This window comes from Procambarus clarkii, chromosome 47 (genome assembly GCF_040958095.1).
Source record: "Procambarus clarkii isolate CNS0578487 chromosome 47, FALCON_Pclarkii_2.0, whole genome shotgun sequence".
Lineage (NCBI taxonomy): Eukaryota > Metazoa > Arthropoda > Malacostraca > Decapoda > Cambaridae > Procambarus > Procambarus clarkii.
Genome location: NC_091196.1, coordinates 19,969,029 through 19,988,703, shown reverse-complemented (window position 1 = coordinate 19,988,703; position 19,675 = coordinate 19,969,029). Strand labels below are relative to the sequence as shown.

At 34.9% G+C, this 19,675-nt stretch overlaps 1 protein-coding gene and 1 long non-coding RNA gene across 2 annotated transcripts in view; one reads left to right on the top strand and one right to left on the bottom strand.

The window, feature by feature from the left end:
* Window positions 1–1,312: 1,312 nt before the first annotated feature.
* LOC138350764 (uncharacterized) lies at window positions 1,313–19,427 on the top strand. The gene is made up of 2 exons (XR_011222265.1): window positions 1,313–1,449; window positions 19,224–19,427. It is a non-coding gene; the product is annotated as an uncharacterized lncRNA (long non-coding RNA).
* Window positions 11,506–19,675, bottom strand: part of LOC123762956 (sestrin-2) — a 32,780-nt gene continuing 24,610 nt past the window's right edge. The window contains exons 5-10 of the mRNA XM_045749802.2: window positions 19,206–19,347; window positions 18,951–19,077; window positions 18,474–18,615; window positions 17,304–17,546; window positions 15,282–15,443; window positions 11,506–14,683 (exon numbers count right to left, since the gene is read on the bottom strand). Coding sequence (XP_045605758.1) covers window positions 14,597–14,683; window positions 15,282–15,443; window positions 17,304–17,546; window positions 18,474–18,615; window positions 18,951–19,077; window positions 19,206–19,347 — 903 coding nt within the window. The 3' untranslated portion in view covers window positions 11,506–14,596. The remainder of the gene's footprint in view (window positions 14,684–15,281; window positions 15,444–17,303; window positions 17,547–18,473; window positions 18,616–18,950; window positions 19,078–19,205; window positions 19,348–19,675) is intronic.

Below are 19,675 nucleotides of genomic sequence, written 5' to 3'. Positions count from 1 at the left end.
TAATTATTTATGTTTTATATATTTTAGACTAATATTTTAATTAGTGTTAAATAAACAGAAATTAGAGATTTGCAACGTTTTAAAAGATGTCAAATTAGTGTTTATATTAGTGTCTAAAAAAAAAAAACACTCTTTCTGCCGATACTTTTTATAATAATAATAATAATAATAATAATAATAATTTTATTCCAGAAATATATAAAAATAAAAACATGTTATAGAAGTATATTTGAAGATAAAGTTGTTGCATATTAAATAAAGCAACTAATACACAGTATTTCGACCAAAACATAAAATAATTAAATTAAATTATTTATATAGGTTTTAAGGGGCATACTGTTGTTGTGGTTGAGTGATGCCGACGGTCATGGGGTCGGGATGGGTCATCCAATAACGTTAGCAGACTTGTAGATGTTACCACTGCTAGGCTTAGGCTCGGCTACAAGTACCTCTGGGAATTTGTAACATCTGCTGATGTAGATTTGACTAAATGTAAACTCAACTATTCGAATACAGATATTTTGAAAACTGCAGGGGGGTTTGGACAAAATATAACTCATCGCCTTTTTCAGTAATTGGCATATTTTGGGTATAAAAAGTCGTAATTTGAAACTGCAAATTGGTGCAGAGAGCCAGAATTCGGCTCAAAAATGACGCTCAGAAGTCAAATTTCCGACGTTTCAGATATTTTGAAAACTGCAGGGGGGTTTGGGCAAAATATGACCCATCGCCCTTTTCAGTAATTAGCATATTTTCGGTATAAAAAGTCGTAATTTGAAACTACAAATAGGTGCAGAGAGCCAGAAATCGGCTCAAAAATGACACTCAGGAGTCAAATTTTTGACATTTCAGATATTTCGAAAACTGCAGGGGGGTTTGGGCAAAATATGACCCATCGCTGTTTTCAATAATTGGCATATTTTCGATATATAAAGTCGTAATTTGAAACTGCAAATAGGTGCAGAGAGCCAGAACTCGGCTCAAAAATGACGCTCAGGAGTCAAATTTCCGACGTTTCAGATATTTTGAAAACTGCAGGGGGGTTTGGGCACAATATGACCCATCGCCGTTTTCAGTAATTTCCATATATTTTCGGTATATAAAGTCGTAATTTGAAACGGCAAATAGGTGCAGAAAGCCAGAATTCGGCTCTGCATGTACCATTATGATGTAATATTTCGAAAAAAAAAAATAATGAAAAATAATAATAATAATATTAATAATAATAATAATAATATTATTATTATTAATAATAACAATAATGGGAAAGACCGTAGGAGACGTGATGAGGGTACAAACCTATGCGGTGAGTGTTCCCACTCACATGCCCTAGTCAACTTGGCCATGACATGGTAAAAGGATTGCAACCTGGAGTTCTACACCCACCGCAAAAGTTCGAACCCTCACCACGGCTCTTATGGATTTTCTCATTGACACATCACATTACAGGTGTAGTTGATTACTATGTGTAGTAATAATAATAATAATAATAATAATCACACAGAAATCATATTAATGTGCTATATATCAATGAGAAAATATACTAGGGCAATTGCCCTAGTGGATTTTCTCATTGATATATATATATATATATATATATATATATATATATATATATATATATATATATATATATATATATATATATATATATACATTAATGTGATTTCTGTGATTCTGAAGTTGGGGCATAAAATGTAGGACCACTCTGCCCTTCCACCAGAGTGCTTGTGGGTCATATATAAAACCTGGACTGGCTTCAGTAGGAGCCTCCAGACTTCCTGTGATTTCAGTAGAAATCTGGTTGTATGACTGGTACAGTTCATTGGTGGTCTAGTGGTAGAGTATACGGCTTGGCAATGCCAAAGTCGTAGGTTCGTGCCCACCTCATTGCCCTAGTGGATTTTCTCAACAATCATAATAATTTTTATTTAGACAAAAGTACATACATACATAAGATACAAGAACAGTGTAGGATTTCTAGGTAAGGCAAGTACAGTACTATGTTTAAAATCACTTGCTTCCTGTGCCTCTTCAAGGGGGGGGCCAGGTTCTGGCTTTGTTCTCTGGTAGGCCAACAGGATGCTTGTGCCTGATGTGGTTTAGTATTGCGAAGCAATCTCAGTGGTACAGCTTCAGGAAGCCTCCGGGTCTCCAAGATAATTTTAATATGGTCTCATTACATTCAATGCTTGTGTTTTTTTCAGCAGCATTGGGGAAGTTTGAGTGAGTAACTGTTATGACTTTATTTGTTATAATGTAGGAGAATAAATTTTTCATTTAGTGCTTGTTAGTTTCTTACATGTGTTTGAAGCTGTTGTTCCTTGTTTCTTCAAATATGCTGCATACATTGTAAAACTGATTTTCCCCCTGTCATTGAAAGTCACTAATAATACTTCTGCATTTTATGAGTGCCCAGGCAGTCACAGTCCTTTAGTTTCCTTCTAAAATGGCTAACTACATTTCAGTCAGTCTTTCTTCTGGTAGCTCTACGAACTGTGGGTTTATGTGCAACTCTGGTTCGAGCTTTAAAACTTTCTTATAATCAATTAAACTGATGTCTTGTGAGACATGGATATAATGTGCAGTATAATAAAAGACAGGACATCTGTAAAATGTTTTATGTTGATGACAAGTAAACATACATATATCAAATACAGTATATGTCATCCACAAAAGAGATTCTTTGGCGATTAATATGGTTGACAAAAATACTGTAAGAATGCTCTTTTAATGTACTGTATTGAACTGTTTTGTGCTTTTAAAATTCTCTCTAATATCTGAGGTGGTAATTAATCAAGTAGAAAATTCTAAAATAATGTTTCACATTACTTGTACTAACCAGCTTGATTATGTCATGAATAATACAATAGGCTATGCACCTGACAAAGAAAGACATGCAGTAATATTTCATAAAGCATAAGTTTAGCATCTGCCTTCATTTTATGTACCTCCTAGTGAGTGTAACTTTATACATAGCTATTTTCACTTGCTGTGCCAAAATGTTATTTTTGTCACAATTATAACATTTTGCTCATAAAAGACAAAACATGTGAGCTTCAATTGACTGGAGATAAAGTTATCACTAATGGCACCTCAGTAATGACATTTAAGTTATTAAATAATAATACAGTACCTTAATGCAATTAATGTGATCATCTCTACTTAATAAATATAGACTAAAGGAGGCCAAAATATCTCTGGCAAAAAATGCCAAGAAAAGAAATGGTCTATTAGCAATGGTTAACAATCTAATATGAGATACTAATCACAACAATGTTCCTGTCAACATTTGTCTATTTTCATTTACTGACATTTGTGTAGTTTCCAACAATAGATTTTAAACATATCTCAACCACATATATATGTGGATTTATTCAATCTCAATCACATTATTAATTCTGTTGCAATATTAGAACAGTAAATGCAGTACACATATACCCTTAATTACTACATATTAAATTTAGTCCTGATAATCCAAGCATTTTATCACTGTTATTACTGTGTACAGTATGGGTATATAATAATTAATAATAATAAAATTAAAAAAGATATTCACAATTAAATTGTGCAGGTGTTATAATGTTGATTTAGGGATAAAATACATTTGATAAGTTAGAGTAATCTGTATTTGAAAAGCTTCAATGTAATGTGTAAAAGGAAGTGCTCATATTTGAAAGTTCCTGCGGCTAAAAGATCATGAAGCCATTGCATTATAACCAATGTTGAAAAGTTGAAGAAGTGAGCTGCTGAGCATAACAACAAAACCTCAATTCATCACAGCATAGCATTGCATGCATGTACTGAGCCACAAACAACACGTAATGAGTGTTCCCTTATCACCGTTCCTGTAACTTCAGTAACAACTAATATCCAATACTCAAGAGAATGCAATAACAAATTATTTTAAATATATGTAAGTATGTATGCATGTGCATGCATGCATGTAGTCAGTTACAATAAAATATGCTTACCTGACAATTGCATGCTCTAAATATGTATTACTATACATAAACAAGGAAAATGATGCAGAAAAAAATAACATAAAATCATAAACTGTATTACATATACAGTACAGTACAAATAATAATGTTCTTTACATTCAGTCCAGCAGACCGAATAATTATTATCATCATTAAAAGGAATATACTGAGATGAAGAAAAATTATACTGTACTTAAATTGCAATTCCCCCATGAACTGACTTACATTGTATGGGGTTAATATACAAAACAGTACTTATTATGGGCAACTAATTGTATACACAGCTTTCACAGGTAACAAGCTTACTGACTTTTTTTTAATACCAAACACTTAATAATTTAATGCAAACAGCCTCACCTTTCACAAATTAAAACACTGACCGTTAGTGTTCGTTGCATCACTGTACTTCCACTAAAAATCCAAATTTAATCTTTATAATCTGATCATCACAGATTACAAGAATTGGGTTTAATATAGTAAACAGTCTTTAGATCACACACTAGTCTCTATCTACACACCTCACTAACTTGACATTCGTCCAAAAGTCACTCCAGTCAGCATGTGGTAAATACCTCTCAGATTCATCACTTTGCATAAAATGTCAATATATGAGAACATCTGTCCATTCTCTGTATAATACTTACTTCTCCCTCACAACACACCATTCCTAAATCCAGTAACTTCATTCCTCTCTTTTTAAAAAACAAACACACATTTGAAATGTTGTCATTGTAGGTTGTTCCTTATACAATATATTCATGTAACCAAAATGTTAACATTACTTCAATCTTTGTTCACATACAAATAAAGCTTATCAACCCTGTCTTGTAGTATAAGGCATGTGATGTGAACACACAGTTACACTGACTCAAAACCAATCTGAAGTCATTTATATTTCTTACAATTACATTGGCAGTATTTATTCATCACATTAATTTGTGGTTGAAGAACATCGAACAGTCTTAATGATAAAAAAAGTGTATATCTCTTGCAAAATAAAATTGATAAAGGCAAATCCTCTGGTAACACATATAATCTCACATAGTACAAACTGGCCTCTTAGTAATAATGCTTTTAAATTTATTCCTTACTTATCATCAGCCTAATAATCTGTACCTCATTTAATTTGTCATGATATGAATTCAGTAAAGTATTGTATTTAAAATGCAGTTAGAGCAAAATAAGTGAAAATGCATCATTTTAAATTTTCACTTCCATCTAAACTACATTTGTTTCATGTGTATGTTATGATAATAGTAAAGTAATTTAATCTACAAACTAAAAATATTTAAACAAATATCATCCAGAAAACCAAAATAGATACTGTACAGAGGTACTGACATTTTTTCTTTATTAATTAGAGTTTTACTGAAATGTTATTAATGTAGAGGACTTACTTGAGTGAAATGGTGGTCAGAAGTGTGGAAATGTAAGCATTAACCAAGTGGTCTTAACATACAATATATCACATTTAGGTTTATCTCTTATCCATAAATATATCACCACCATCAGTGGCAGTCCTTGCAAAGGTAAAGCCACATAAATTATAAGTAAAATACATATAGCCCCTATAATGACTATACATATTTAGCCACCTACAAAAGCAAGTACAGGTATGTGTTTTTATGTACATATATATAGATGGCTTCCCATGTAGAAGCTCTTTACATAAATATATAGTCATAGTCTACAAGAGATTTGTAATCTTTGTAAAGTACTGTATATAGATTCTTTGAATGAATAATAATATAATAATATAGCCCTTCAAAATATTTCAATACAGACGGAATGAGGCTTTTATATATATACACACATGCATGCATATACACATGCATGCATACACACATGCATGCATATACAAATGAAGGTTTTTCAAAGAATATGTTGCCATGTAACAATACAGCCAAGAGTACATTTTTGTAATGTATTTTTGTTTAATGGTTTTACTAAATGTACAAAAATTACTTAAAGTCCTGTATGCTTTAACAAGTACAAACATATTATATTTGCTGTCAATATTAATTGGTTTGGAAATAAGTCTCGATATGATACTACAATAATTATAATTAGTCATTATAGAATTCAAGCTACACACGAATGATGATGTAAGGAGCAAGTGGCTCTGTACAACATCACATTATCTACATGCTCAACTACTAACATCTGATATACCAAGCTTGGCACCTTTACATTGTGGACAAATTGGCTTGTAAATACTGTATACAAAGACTTGTTACGAGCTCTGATTGTTGGCCCAGAAACCTTGAGTGGAAACCTATAGTCTAACTGCTTGCATTATATGGCACTCTTCAGGGCCATGGTCTGGCACTTCAGCCAGGGTATGGCACTCTTCAGGGCCATGGTCTGGCACTTCAGCCAGGGTATGGCACTCTTTAGGGCCATGGGCTGGTACTTTTCAGGGCCATGGTCTGATATGCTTCAGACCATTATCTGGTACTCTTCAGGGCCATGGTCTAGTACTCTTCAGGGCTATGGTCCAGTACTCTTTAGGGCCATGATCTGGAACTCTTCAGAGCCATGATCTCATACTCCTAAGGGCCATGATCTGTACTTGTCAGGGCCATGTTCTGGCATTTTTCAATGCCATAGTCTGGTGATCTTCAGTGCAATTGTCTGATACTCTTCAGGGTCATGGTTGGGTACTCATCAAGGCCATGGTTTGATACTCATCAGGCCCATGATCTGATACTCTTCAAGGGCCAAAATAGTCTGATACTCTTCATGGTTATGGCCTACTATTCCTTAGGGCCACAGTCTGGTACTCCTCAGTTCCATGACCTGGTACTCTTCATGGCCTTGATCTGGTACTCTTCATGGCCTTGATCTGGTACTCTTCATGGCCTTGATCTGGTACTCTTCATGGCCTTGATCTGGTACTCTTCATGGCCTTGATCTGGTACTCTTCATGGCCATGATCTGGTACTCTTCATAGCCATGGTCTGGTACTCTTCATAGCCATGGTCTGGTACTCTTCATAGCCATGATCTGGTACTCTTCATAGCCATGGTCTGGTACTCTTCATGGCCATGGTCTGGTACTCTTCATAGCCATGGTCTGGTACTCTTCATGGCCATGGTCTGGTACTCTTCATAGCCATGGTCTGGTACTCTTCATGGCCATGGTCTGGTACTCATCATGGCCATGGTCTGGTACTCTTCATAGCCATGGTCTGGTACTCTTCATGGCCATGATCTGGTACTCTTCATAGCCATGGTCTGGTACTGTTCATGGCCATGGTCTGGTACTCTTCATGGCCATGGTCTGGTATTCTTCAGTGCCATGATCTGGTACGCTTCAGGGCCATGATCTGGTACTGTTCATGGCCATGATCTGGTACTCTGCAATGCCTTGATCTGGTACGCTTCAGGGCCACGGTCTGAAATTCTTCACGGCTTTGGTCTAGTATTCTTTAGGGTCATGGTCTAATACTTTTTAGAGCCACGGCCTGATATTCCTCTTGGCTATAGTCTAGTATTCTTTAGGGTCATGGTCTGATACTCTTTAGGGACATGGTCTGATACTCTTCAGAGTGATGTCTAGTACTCTTCAGTCATGGTATGGTACTCTTTGTGGCCATGGTCTGATAATCTTTCTCATCATGGTTTGGTACTCTTCAGGGCTATGGTATGGTACTCTTTGGGGTCATAATCTAGCACTCTTCAGGGCCAAGCTACATGACATGACGGGGATAGACAGTCATACTGTGCACAAATTCTTATTTTTTCTAACCTGAACATGTCATTAAGCATATAAAATTCAACTGTTTCTTGTTATATTCCTCAAATTAAATATTTATCTAGTTTAGCTATTCCACTTTGATACTCCCTAAGATTCATCCTGGTCTCACTGCATTAGATCGTGCCAATCAGGACAGGGTGATAACCGCATTTGCCCAACATGCAGTCCATTTTCTGCTAGTTTTGGGGATTATACTCAATGCCAGCTGCAGGGATTATACATCAATCTTTCTTGGAATGGAGGTACATCCTTATTTGTTAATTTCCTCAGGAGGTTTCTCAGGTTTCAGCCTCATGGAGGCCTTCAACTTTCTCTTTGCAGCTTGAGTTAAGACTTCCTCTTCTGCCTTCACCATGATGACCAAAGTGTTGGTTCTTAGATGTTGGCAAGATCTTACATCTGCTTTCAGCGCATGGTTGTAATCTGAATTGTGCTGAAATGTATATCTTTTCACCTCCACTCCAACCGTGCATCAGTGTACTGTCTCAGCTGAGTGAGGAGTACCAAGTCATTCTTATTGTGACAGTGACTGATGGTCATAGATTATCTGGCTTATCAAAATTTAGTTCTCAAAAGTGGTCCACATCTGTGTGGTATTGAATGTGTTGGCAATCAGCCCCCATAACTTTTGTTCAATGACACCATCAGTGTGTTGCACTTGGATGGCTCTTCAAAATATGATGGTAATTTCTTCTTCAGGCAGAAATCTGGTAGCTATTTGGCAACATCATAGGGTCATGGTTGGGTCCCTGCCCGTAAAGCTTGCCTAGCACAGGTAAGTCATAATTTTTTTTCCTTTCTATTTTTGAGTACTAGTCCGCTCAAGCTCCTGTATACGCCTCTAACGTGATCCTGTAACCAAAACATCGTTGTTTCTTCATTTTCTGATGTGTGGTTTGGTCATCATATCTTCAGCCACGTTATTGTGTCATCTACCGCACTATCTTTTAATCAATCAGAATGTAAGGAAGCTCAATACAAGAAACATGGTTTTTGGTGCAACTGCTAAGTGATGGTAAGCATGAGCATAATAATTTGCAGTCCTTGTGATGTCAAGTAGGGCTGGAAAGAGCTTTGAGTGAACCCTCCAATATCACTCCAGGCTTAATTTACTTCTTATCCAAGTCTTCCTAGCACCAGTATGCCCTGGCAGGACATTTGAAAAGATCCCTGTTGCAACAGTGCAGAATGTTACACTGACATTCCGCATCCAACAGTCTGGTTGATCAGTCCAGCAACCAGGAGGCCTGGTCGACGACCGGGCCGCGGGGACGCTAAGACCCAGAAGCACCTCAAGGTAACCTCAAGGTAGGACATAACTAGCATGATCACAAATTTTTATTTGTATTTTCCTTTTTTTTTTTTTTTGGCAATAAGAAACATCTAAATATCCTGCTCAGAAAATATCTTTCCAAATTTACTAAAAAACCTACTTTAATGAATTTATCATTCTTAACTGGGAAAACTAGCTGGTCAGTTCTTTAATCATTAACATGTTTTACTCAGTAAAGTAAAATTTTAAGTTTTTCATATAATCACTTAAAAATCAGCAACATTAATGAAACTAAATAAATAAAGTTATGATTAATAGTGATAATTCAAATTAATTTTTTTTTTACCTAGGTTAGGAAAGGCAAAGCCATACAAAGTTATGCAAATTTAAATTAGACTAAATTACTAACATAGTATTGATATGAATTTCAAATTGTGTATATTAGGTGTATGCATCTACCAGTATATGCATAAAAGTGAGCTTTCACACTGCTCACTCAGCCAACAATTCCGTAAAACAACCGAGTTCCAATAAGAATTCTACAAAGGCCGTGAGTTCAATCTGTGTAGTAGTATTTGTTTTGTGATACTGTATAGATTCAGCGATGATTTAAAGAGTATGGTAAATAAAATCATGTCTCTGACATATCACAAGCACATCTGAGAATGGGGTAAAACATGGATTGGAGTTGTGATAACATGCAATGCCTTCGTAGAGTACTTTGTTGAGATCCAAGTTCCAATTTTTTTGTAATTGCTATCTGAATGAGCAGTGACATTCACAAGTAATAGGCCACAAGTGTGTGCCAAAATAGTGCTCTTTATAATACTCATTTCAGGACATCATGTGACTTCACTTATATATATAAGTGAAGTCCTGTATATAAAGTGAACCTGTATATAAACTGTATATTTAATTATTTTCTGTGCAACTATACCTCAATGCTTGACAATATACTGTAATTATGCAACATGTAACTGTAAATGTACATTTTAAAATTTGTTTATTTTAAATTTGGCATTTTATAAAACAATTATCCATAGTTTTGTCGATTACTCTAAAGTTTTGTATTTTAGTTATACTGTACTGAGAAATTTTTTTCTTTTAATTACATAATTAGTCAATTAAAACTACAGCTATAAGTGGTGATCAACAAGTATGTGGCTCAACCTATATGATGAAATAAAAGGGCACTGGAAATTATAGTGTATAAATATTTATTCTTTGGATGGTTTTACAATGTACATCAATAATGTTTTCCAAAATAAATTCCACAGCATGGCCTTCAATTGGGGTACCCATAGAATTCCTTCAAAATAGAGACATCTAAGCTGCAAAAAGTGATAAACTACTTCCACAAGAAAGATTTAATTTGCAAGTAAATCTAAGTTCATATAGTAGAACACTGTGGGGCTGTTTCACATCAAGTATTGAAGATGTGCCAAAGTCAACATTACCTGTGAATTAACAACCCCCAAAATGGTGGTCAGAGTGCACGAAGCAATGACGAACGGTAAATGACCATTGGGTCTTGGTTGGCAAGATCAATCCTCAATGAAATATTATACATACTGTATTTTTAACAACGAAGTGTTTTACCAAATCTTGTTACAGATTAAAACACTTCCAGACTGACTAACCTAGTGATTTTTTCCAGCTAGATGTTACTCGGAATTAAACAGTGGGTTACAACTAGAGCAAGCAATGGACAGACATGTGGTCCCCACCACCTTGACAGGTTAAAAATTTATTAGCTGTAGAAGTCATGACTGAAGTGTTTTACAATTCCTTTTTTTTTTGGAACAAAGCCTGCTAGGCTGATTGAGGCCCCCCTTGCTAAGAGTGATGTTGTTTGCATGATCGCTACACAACAGACTGACTTTTAAGGGCTACTATTACCAACTGGAACTCATATTTATTCCCCTCAGCAGAAGGAAGCTCTGCATGAATACAGGTACAGTTAGTGGTGTGGTTATCATACTGTGTTAACAATCTATGGGTCCCAAGTTCAATTTCCATTGATGAGGCCGTGTTGTTTAAAATTCAGTTTCACCTAGATGACAGAGTACAACAGTGTAACCTCAAAAATCAGTTACTAGATACTGTATAATGTATAATGGAAATTTTTTAAATCCAAGAGGATTTGGCTACCAGAAAAATTGATCAAAATCTGAAAAAGAACCTATAATTTTTGTGGATTTTCTTCACACGTTTGGAAATTCCAGACACATTAGGTATCGTTAATAAGCTATATTTAAAAATAAATAAAATAACTATTCAAGTGGTTTTAGCAGTAAATATTGCTCAGAATTATTTTTTGTAAATTATTTACTGTACATTAAAAATTATGCACTACAGTTAGTTGAAGATGAATTTTTTTTTTAATGTGGTTGACCCAGTAATACAGACAGTTCGGACTTGTCCAAGCCATGAACATTTTCCTCTCTGCAGGAGTGATCAACGTTTTTACTCAAAGGATATTTCTCAACATTTCTTTCAATACTACAGTACTTCATTTGTGAGTGGAAAGTGTTTACCAACAAAAGGAAAATGAGGTATTTAAACTTGGATGAAATGCTAAAGCAACGCAGAAAAGTAATCACAGCTGGATAAGTGTGACGTTGGTACTAACACTGTTCCTAAAATAACAAAAAAGTAGAAAGTAAAGATTTTAGAGTTCATTGCCATGTGAGAGAATTCTGGTGGTAAAGGATAAATGTCATCTTCCATTAGGCAATTACAAACATAAAATTTTATTACATACTGTACTTTATATTAGAAAATCCTTGTTTGTATATTATTTGAGTATAAACATGCAAAACTACCAATTCTATAATTTAAGAAAAATGTAAGAAAAATAAGAAATAAAGAGATCGTACAAAATCATGAATTTTGGAAAATCAAGTACAGTATTCTAGGCCGATATTACAAGCAGCCACGTGCTTTCCTGACACAACGTATCCAGATATTCTGGTTTCTCATTTTGGTGACAGTCCAGATAAAGTTACCGATAAAGATATGTGTGTGTGTGTGTGTATACATACATATACAAATATATATATGTATGTATGTATGTATGTATGTATGTACAGTATATATATACCTATATGGTCTGCTGTCTTTTTTTCTGTCAAGTCCCAAGAATGGGTTGACTTACAAGTTGACTGATCCCTGCACTGTGAGTGGGCAACTTCTCCATGCTTGAAATCTAATCTGAAAAATTTAAATAGCAAATACAACTACTGTACTATATTTCCTACAGTGACAGAGTTGGAATTGGCAAAGTATTGTTGATTGTAGATATATCTGACATGGAACTAGTTTTATAGCAAATTGCACTACAGAATGGATTTAGATAAGGAGCTTTACAGAATGGGCATAGCAAAGCTTTAGGATTTGTGGATGAAGTATTTTGCCAGGGGAAAAGAGAGACTACATTTGGGATTAAAATGCTCCTTTGGGATGTGTGTAGTCGTTTTAAGAAAAAGTCTAAAACACCCCATGGACTTGGTGATCACCCCTTATAAGTAAAATAGAGACAATAATGTAGAAAACTTCCTGCATTCGTTTGGACATAATACGCAGGAGAATGTGCCGTAAATAATCTTATCATTACATGCCAGCAGTAGCTACGAGCACTCATATTCCTGACATTATCACACGACGGATTCAGCCGGTATCTGACCTTTCTTATTCTTTTGGAATACATATACAAAAGAACATCTTCATAAAAAATCATGCTCCTTTGAAACAAATCTAATTTCTTGAAACATAAATAGGAATATTTCAGCTCTGGGATCAAGATTTATACTATTTTTTAATAATTTGTACATTTCTATGGTATTTCCTGAGTGAATCTTTTAAAGTATTGCCTTATCTTATAGTCTTAATCTATATTCTTCTGCATTCTACTATTTATAGTGGAATGGTTATGCAATATGCATGAAAATTTAATACAAAGAAAGGCATTTTCTTCTGAGGAGTATAATTATCCCACCTTATTAAAAACCTATAGTATATAATGTATATATCACAATATTGGCATGGTCTTCCAGCACAACAGAAAACCTTTACAGTAAAGGATTGGATATTATAATGATTAAACATGTCAACAGGGAAGAATTAACATAACTGCTCCTTTTCCTGCATAACCACCTATTTCTTTATCTCTTGCCAATTTACCAGATTAATTTTAGGACTTTGATGAGCCCTAAGGAGTGAGAATAATGATATATGATAGTGCACTGGGCACAGAAAGAGGTACAACTGTTAGAATAGTATCCTATATCAAGTGTTTTTATGTGGTTATATAAAAAAGGATTTATATTGAGAAAAAGTTATATATCTATATGTACATTTCACCAGTCATGTCTATGTGCCTTGAATGCACTGAAACATGGATCACAGAATATTTAAGCATTGAAAGACTGAAAATAAAGATGTGCCATATTAACTCCTCAGACAGAAAATCAGATACATTAAAAACAATAAACCTTATTACTGAATATATTATAATTTTTCCCCCTATCTGAATGTAGACTTATGAACAGGAGGTTTAACATTCCAAATTAAATTTTATAAATACACAAAATGGTTAAAATATGGCATGGAAAAGTTCACTGTCATCTGTCAGTTGAATTTTGCTTTCTGCAATGACTATAATTTCCTTTAATAAATTTTCTCAAAATTAAGCAACATGCAGAATTAGTTTGATTTTGGGGCCAAGAATTAACAGCCACCTATACTATTAATAGAAAATTGGTTGAAGTACCTTTCATTTAGAATATATTAGGAACCGCTTGTGGGGACTGTATACTCCATCTTTGTAGCACATGTCTAACCAAATTGTGCAAACATTAAAAAAACACATTTGATTACTCTGAAGAACTAAATATAAGTAATGAGTAAAGAATGTCACTTAAGATTGAAGTGAATTCATCAAATTCAAAAAAGAAGAAAAATTACCGTATGACTAGTTGGTCTGGACCAAGATTTTAATTACCTCATAAACTAACATAAATATTTAACAATATTAAGGCTTATTAAAACCTTCATCAAGAGATCAGAAACTTTGTAGAATTAATTTCTAATGCCATGTAAGTTGAACAGTTTTCAAAAGTTTTTAAAAATGTTAAAACTTGACTCTAGCATAACAATTTGTGAATAAATTGTTAATACAAGCTTAGTTAGTATTCTGTCACTGAAGTTCAGTTCAAATCACTGTTCCATAATCTATACTTTTGAAAGTGATACACCTTAGATAACAGAAGAACACTAATATTGGCTAATTAATTTACTATGTGCATCTCTCTCTCCTCTCTCAAACTATCTTGTTATAATGCTATGTATGTATATCATTACCATTGCATTGTCATTACATAACACATTTCCCTTATCTAAAAATACATAAAAGGAGATTCTGGTTTGCACAACCATGCCACCAATATATAATCTGTAACACATGCTGCCAGAACATATCTATGGCAATGGTACCAAAAAGCGACAGTATTTGTAAATAATCCACTCAGGGATTTCAAATATCACACTTGTGTTGTCTTACTTGATGGAAGTAACTAGCAGTTCAGCACTGATGAAGCATGATGGCCCTAAGAGCATACAACAGTTCCGATTGCAGACGTGCTTCCATCACTACTACGCTTGTCTCTACCTGGAAAAATCAAATTGTGTCTTCAATTTTTATGCGGGAATTATTAATTTTGATAAAAAGACAAAATTTTAAAATTAAGGTATATTCAAAATATTTTAACAAAACTAACATTACTCTGAATGAATAATTTAGGTCACTGTTCACACTAGAAAAATTAAACAAAATTTCAATATCAACATAGATGTTTGATGTAGAAGAGTATGAGTTAAGAGATAGAGCATTGACAAATTAAAGGAATCTACAGTACCATGTGTTGGTGGAATTCAATCCAAAATCATCAAGGAACTGGCTGCTGAATTTCCCAGAAGAGTGGACTGATTATGGGTTTCTCTCAATTTCACTTATGGACTTTTGCTCCATTTGAAGCAAAACACAAATAGCTTTAATTTTCCTACATGGCCTTACTTGATGTTCTCATGAGAGAATGGGGGAATTTCTGTAGTTTTGTAGCACAAAATTTCATAAAAGATGTTGACCAGACCACACACTAGAAGTTTGACGGACCGAAACGTCGTCGTCCCTTCAACTTCTAGTGTGTGGTCTGGTCAACATACTTCAGCCACGTTATTGTGACTCATCGCCTTCATAAAATACTTACCGCTTTAAAATTAATACTGTTTGTGGACACTGTGTTTGAGCTGGTATCACCAAGACTCTCAGGGTAGCAACAAGCTGCCTTAACGAATGCCTTAACTTGAGGATCCAAATGTTTGTTCAGCTCAGCATAATTGCAGTCATCATGGTGAATACCCAACAGCCACTGTTGAAGAAAAATCAAAGAATGTACAATATTGTAGAGTAGGCAGGAGAATGCAGCCATTTCTATGGCACGTGGTGAATTTTATAATGAGAGTCTGGTGCTCCACAAATTTGTTTCGTAATTTCAGATGGATACTCAGGTGTTTCTCTCACATTGCTCCTTTGAAACTCTGCATAAGTAACATACAAACTTGCAGCTAGTTGTTTCACGTTCTGTAACAAATTTGTGATACACTAGAGGCCCTCTCCACTCTAACAAAATAGAAATCATGGCAGTAGCAATGATGATGATGACTAGAAGTAATACTTAGAATGCAATTAACACCCTGAAGCTCAAAAATAAAATTTTAATTGCATTTAAAACATTCACAATACACTGTAAATGTAGCAATATAATCCGTACTGATGACCAAACCACACATCAGAAGATGGAAAAACAACAACTGTTTTGGTCCATCATGGACCAATATCAAGTCACATACAGTAACTTTATAATGGTCCTGGATGGACCGAAACATCGTCATTTCTCCATCTTTTGAGGTGCGGTTTGGTCATCGTATCCTCAGCCGCATAATTGTGACTCATCGTCTGCATAATCTGTTCTTTCTCCTGTCACCCTGATAGATATGTAAAGCAGCTCAGTAGTTTATTATAAATATTACTGCCAATGTTTTACAACTTACTACATTTTAATAATTATATATTTCCTTCCCTGCTTTAAAATACTCTAAATATAAATATTAGTCACATGTTTAATTCATTATAAATTAAATTTATGATGTGCAGATGACAAAAAGATTTGTCACTGTACTGTAGTTCAGTGGTTATAGACACGACTAGATCACCTGCAGCGATAATAAAGTGGCACTAGCCTGTCAAGTGTTTCTTTCCACTGGCAAAGTCATTAAGCAATTGATCAACCAAATAAGAAAGAGCAGACAGCATTATTATAGTGGAAGTGCTATTTGTAGAATGCCATAAAAGCCTAATGGTTTGTTTATCAGCCTGGCTTAACTTAGATGCAGTACTTGCATGTGTTCAGTGTATTACACTTACACTCTTACACACAATTGCTTAATTCAACAGTGAGGAGATAGGCAGAAAGGAACTTTGAGAAAGGCATAGTAGACAAATGTAAAACTGACTCAGGCCTTTTCTATAAATTTATTAAAAGCAAGCTTCATGTAAAGGATAAAATCCAGAGATTGAGAATGGGGAACAGGACTACTGAGAATGAAAAAGAAATGTGTGAAATGCTAAATGAACAGTTCCAAAGTGTATTTGTACAAAATGAGGATTTTTAATTATATGAAAGGTGAAATACTAAAGAAACTGTTCATGACTTTTGTGAGACCAAACTGGAACATGCAGCAGTTGTATGGTGTCCAAATCTCAAGAAGCACATAAAGAAACTGGAAAAGTTGCAGCGGCATGCTACAAAATGACTTCCAGAACTAAAAACAAAAGTTACGAGAAGAAACTACAGACAGTAAACATGCCTAAACTAGAAGATAGAAGAAAAAGAGGTGATATGATCACCACATTCAAAATTCTAACAGGAATCGACCAAATTGACAAGGAGGAATTCCTGAAACCAACAACATCAGGACCAAAAGGACACTGTTTCAAGCTAAGGAAACATAGGTGCCGAAAAAACATTAGAAAGTTTTCTTTTGCTACCAGAGTGGTAGATGGTTGGAACAAGCTAAGTGAGAAGGTGGTGGAGGCCAAAACCATCAGTAGTTTCAAAGTGTTATACGACAAAGAGTACTGGGAAGATGGGACACCACGAGCTTAGCTTTCATCCTGTAACTACACTCAGGTAATTATGCACTACTAGTATATCATTCCTACACATTACCTGGACATAATTCCATAGTGCTTTTGTTGGCAGAGGCATGGACTTGGAGAGTGTTTTATCACACTGAGCTTGGCCTGATGCTGAGTTGGTTTGTTGAGACACAGTGCCTGTAGCAGAAAGCTGTTTTTGTGGAAGAGAATATGTTGGTGACAGGGCTGATGTGAAACGTTCATCTAGAAAGGCTCCAACTTCTCCCAAAAGCCGTGAGCACATTGCATATCCATGATCTTGCCAATTGTACTCCTGTAATAAAAAAAAAAATTAAATATTTTATTATTACATATCAGGCACATAAACATATCAAATTGTGAAAGCTACTATAATTATACAGTATAGTACTACAATTTTAAAACACATGTTACCACAAGAATGATATAAGTAAGTGCCGATAATCTTGTTAACACTAAGGTGGGATAACGCAGCAACAGACATGCAAATGGCTACACACATGCAACTGGTTACATATGTACTTGGCTAAATACATACCTGGCTACAATATTCCTGATATACCTAACATTTATAGCCACATGTCACTTCTTTATGCAAAGACATCACAAAATGAAAGTGTAAATGGAGCATAAAAATACAGATGTCCAGTCTGTGAAGATAACTAAAATTTGTTAGTCACTTCTTAGTTAGTCAAGCTTAGCGATTAAGTTTCTTACTTAGGAAGAATCATATGATAATAAGTTTGCAATAGAAATGAACTAATCAAGCTACAGGTGAATTTTGAGGAAGGGTTAAAGAATGGAGTAATAAAACAGAGAAGCAGTTATGAACTACAGTCACCTACAATACACACAGAAATCACAATAGCGTGATACATCAAATGAACAAATCCACAAGAGCTGTGATGAAGGTTGGAACCTATGTCTTGGATTATCCCAAACTCACCTTAGTCGACTGCATCACGACATAGTTAAAAGAATTGGAACCAGGAGTGCTACTGCCCAAAGAAGTACTGATGGGCCAAAACTTGGAGTCTTGGCTCATGAAGTTGAATGTAATTCTTGTAATATGTCAAGGTATTGAGCAAAGAATGCCACATAAGTGAGGGGGGAAAAAGAGATTTAATATCAAGATTTGTTCTTGATAACTACTGTACAGTACAGTACTCTATATCAAGCAGTTAATTTACTTAGTGACATACAAAATTTTTACCATACTTACATGAACTGAAAAAGATGGTATGCGGGATTCATCATTGCCATTAAAGTCTTCATAGGCTAAAGTTGGGTTTACTGTAAGGTGAGCATATGCCCGTACGCCATGTCTAATACCATCCACAGTGGTAGACTTCTTAGCCTCTGACCTGCAGATCAAATTAGCCCCTTATGTGTAACATTTTGAAACAAAAAATTATCAGTCACCTTATGCTAAGTTCAACTATAAGTTGTGAGTTATGTTTCTGTCAGTCAATGATTAACACTGTATTCATATCAATAAAAAATAAAGTTAAGTAAACACAAATGCAATAGGGATCTGTCCAGTAGACCTATCTGTAGTAAAATAATTATTATTTGTTTATAATGTATTCACAAAACTATTTAACATCACATATAAACATTTACAAAAATATACTCATACAATACAATAGAGTAAAAAAATCCTGCTGCCTTCAAAATTATGAGAAGAGTAAAGTCTCACCTTGCATTCAATTTGCCATTTATATTGACATTGGTATTATTGGAAGTTTCTGGGCATCCTTGTCTGTTTTGTAGACCCCCTATGACTGGCTTACCATTACTTGCTTTGTCTCTGTCATCTGCCTGCCCTGAAGGAAAACAAAATGCTGCAAATAAATAATCTGGATTATATTTAGAAAATACAAATACTCACTGATCTCTTTCTTTTTCTTTCTAATACAAAAAAGTTTATTATTATTGAGTTACTAATATCTACCTTCATCTTTCTTGGAAGATCTGGGGATCTTGGACAGCCCACAACCATGAAGAAAAGTTGCCAGGGCATGGAAATGTGTCATGATGCACAAAGCTTGGCAAAGCTCACCTAGTGACCAGCTCTCTTCACCCTTTGTTAGTTCCTGAAATGGGAAGGAATAAATTAATAAATAAATAAAAATTTGATTCATGGGACAGAGATGGTTGGGCACATTTCTTTTCGCCTAATGCCTTTGTTCATCCAGCAGCAAGTAGGTACCTGGGAATTAGGTAACTGATAAGGGGTTGCATCCTAAGGAGGGTCAGCAGTTCAACCTTGGGAGGACCTCAAAACAACTCTCAAGTTTATATACTGTATACATAAGTTTCCTGTCCCAAACAAAAGAGATTATTATATATATAGGTACCACCTCTGGTTGGAAACAGGCTTGCCATGGCTCCTACTGATTTTCTCACAGATACATCACAATA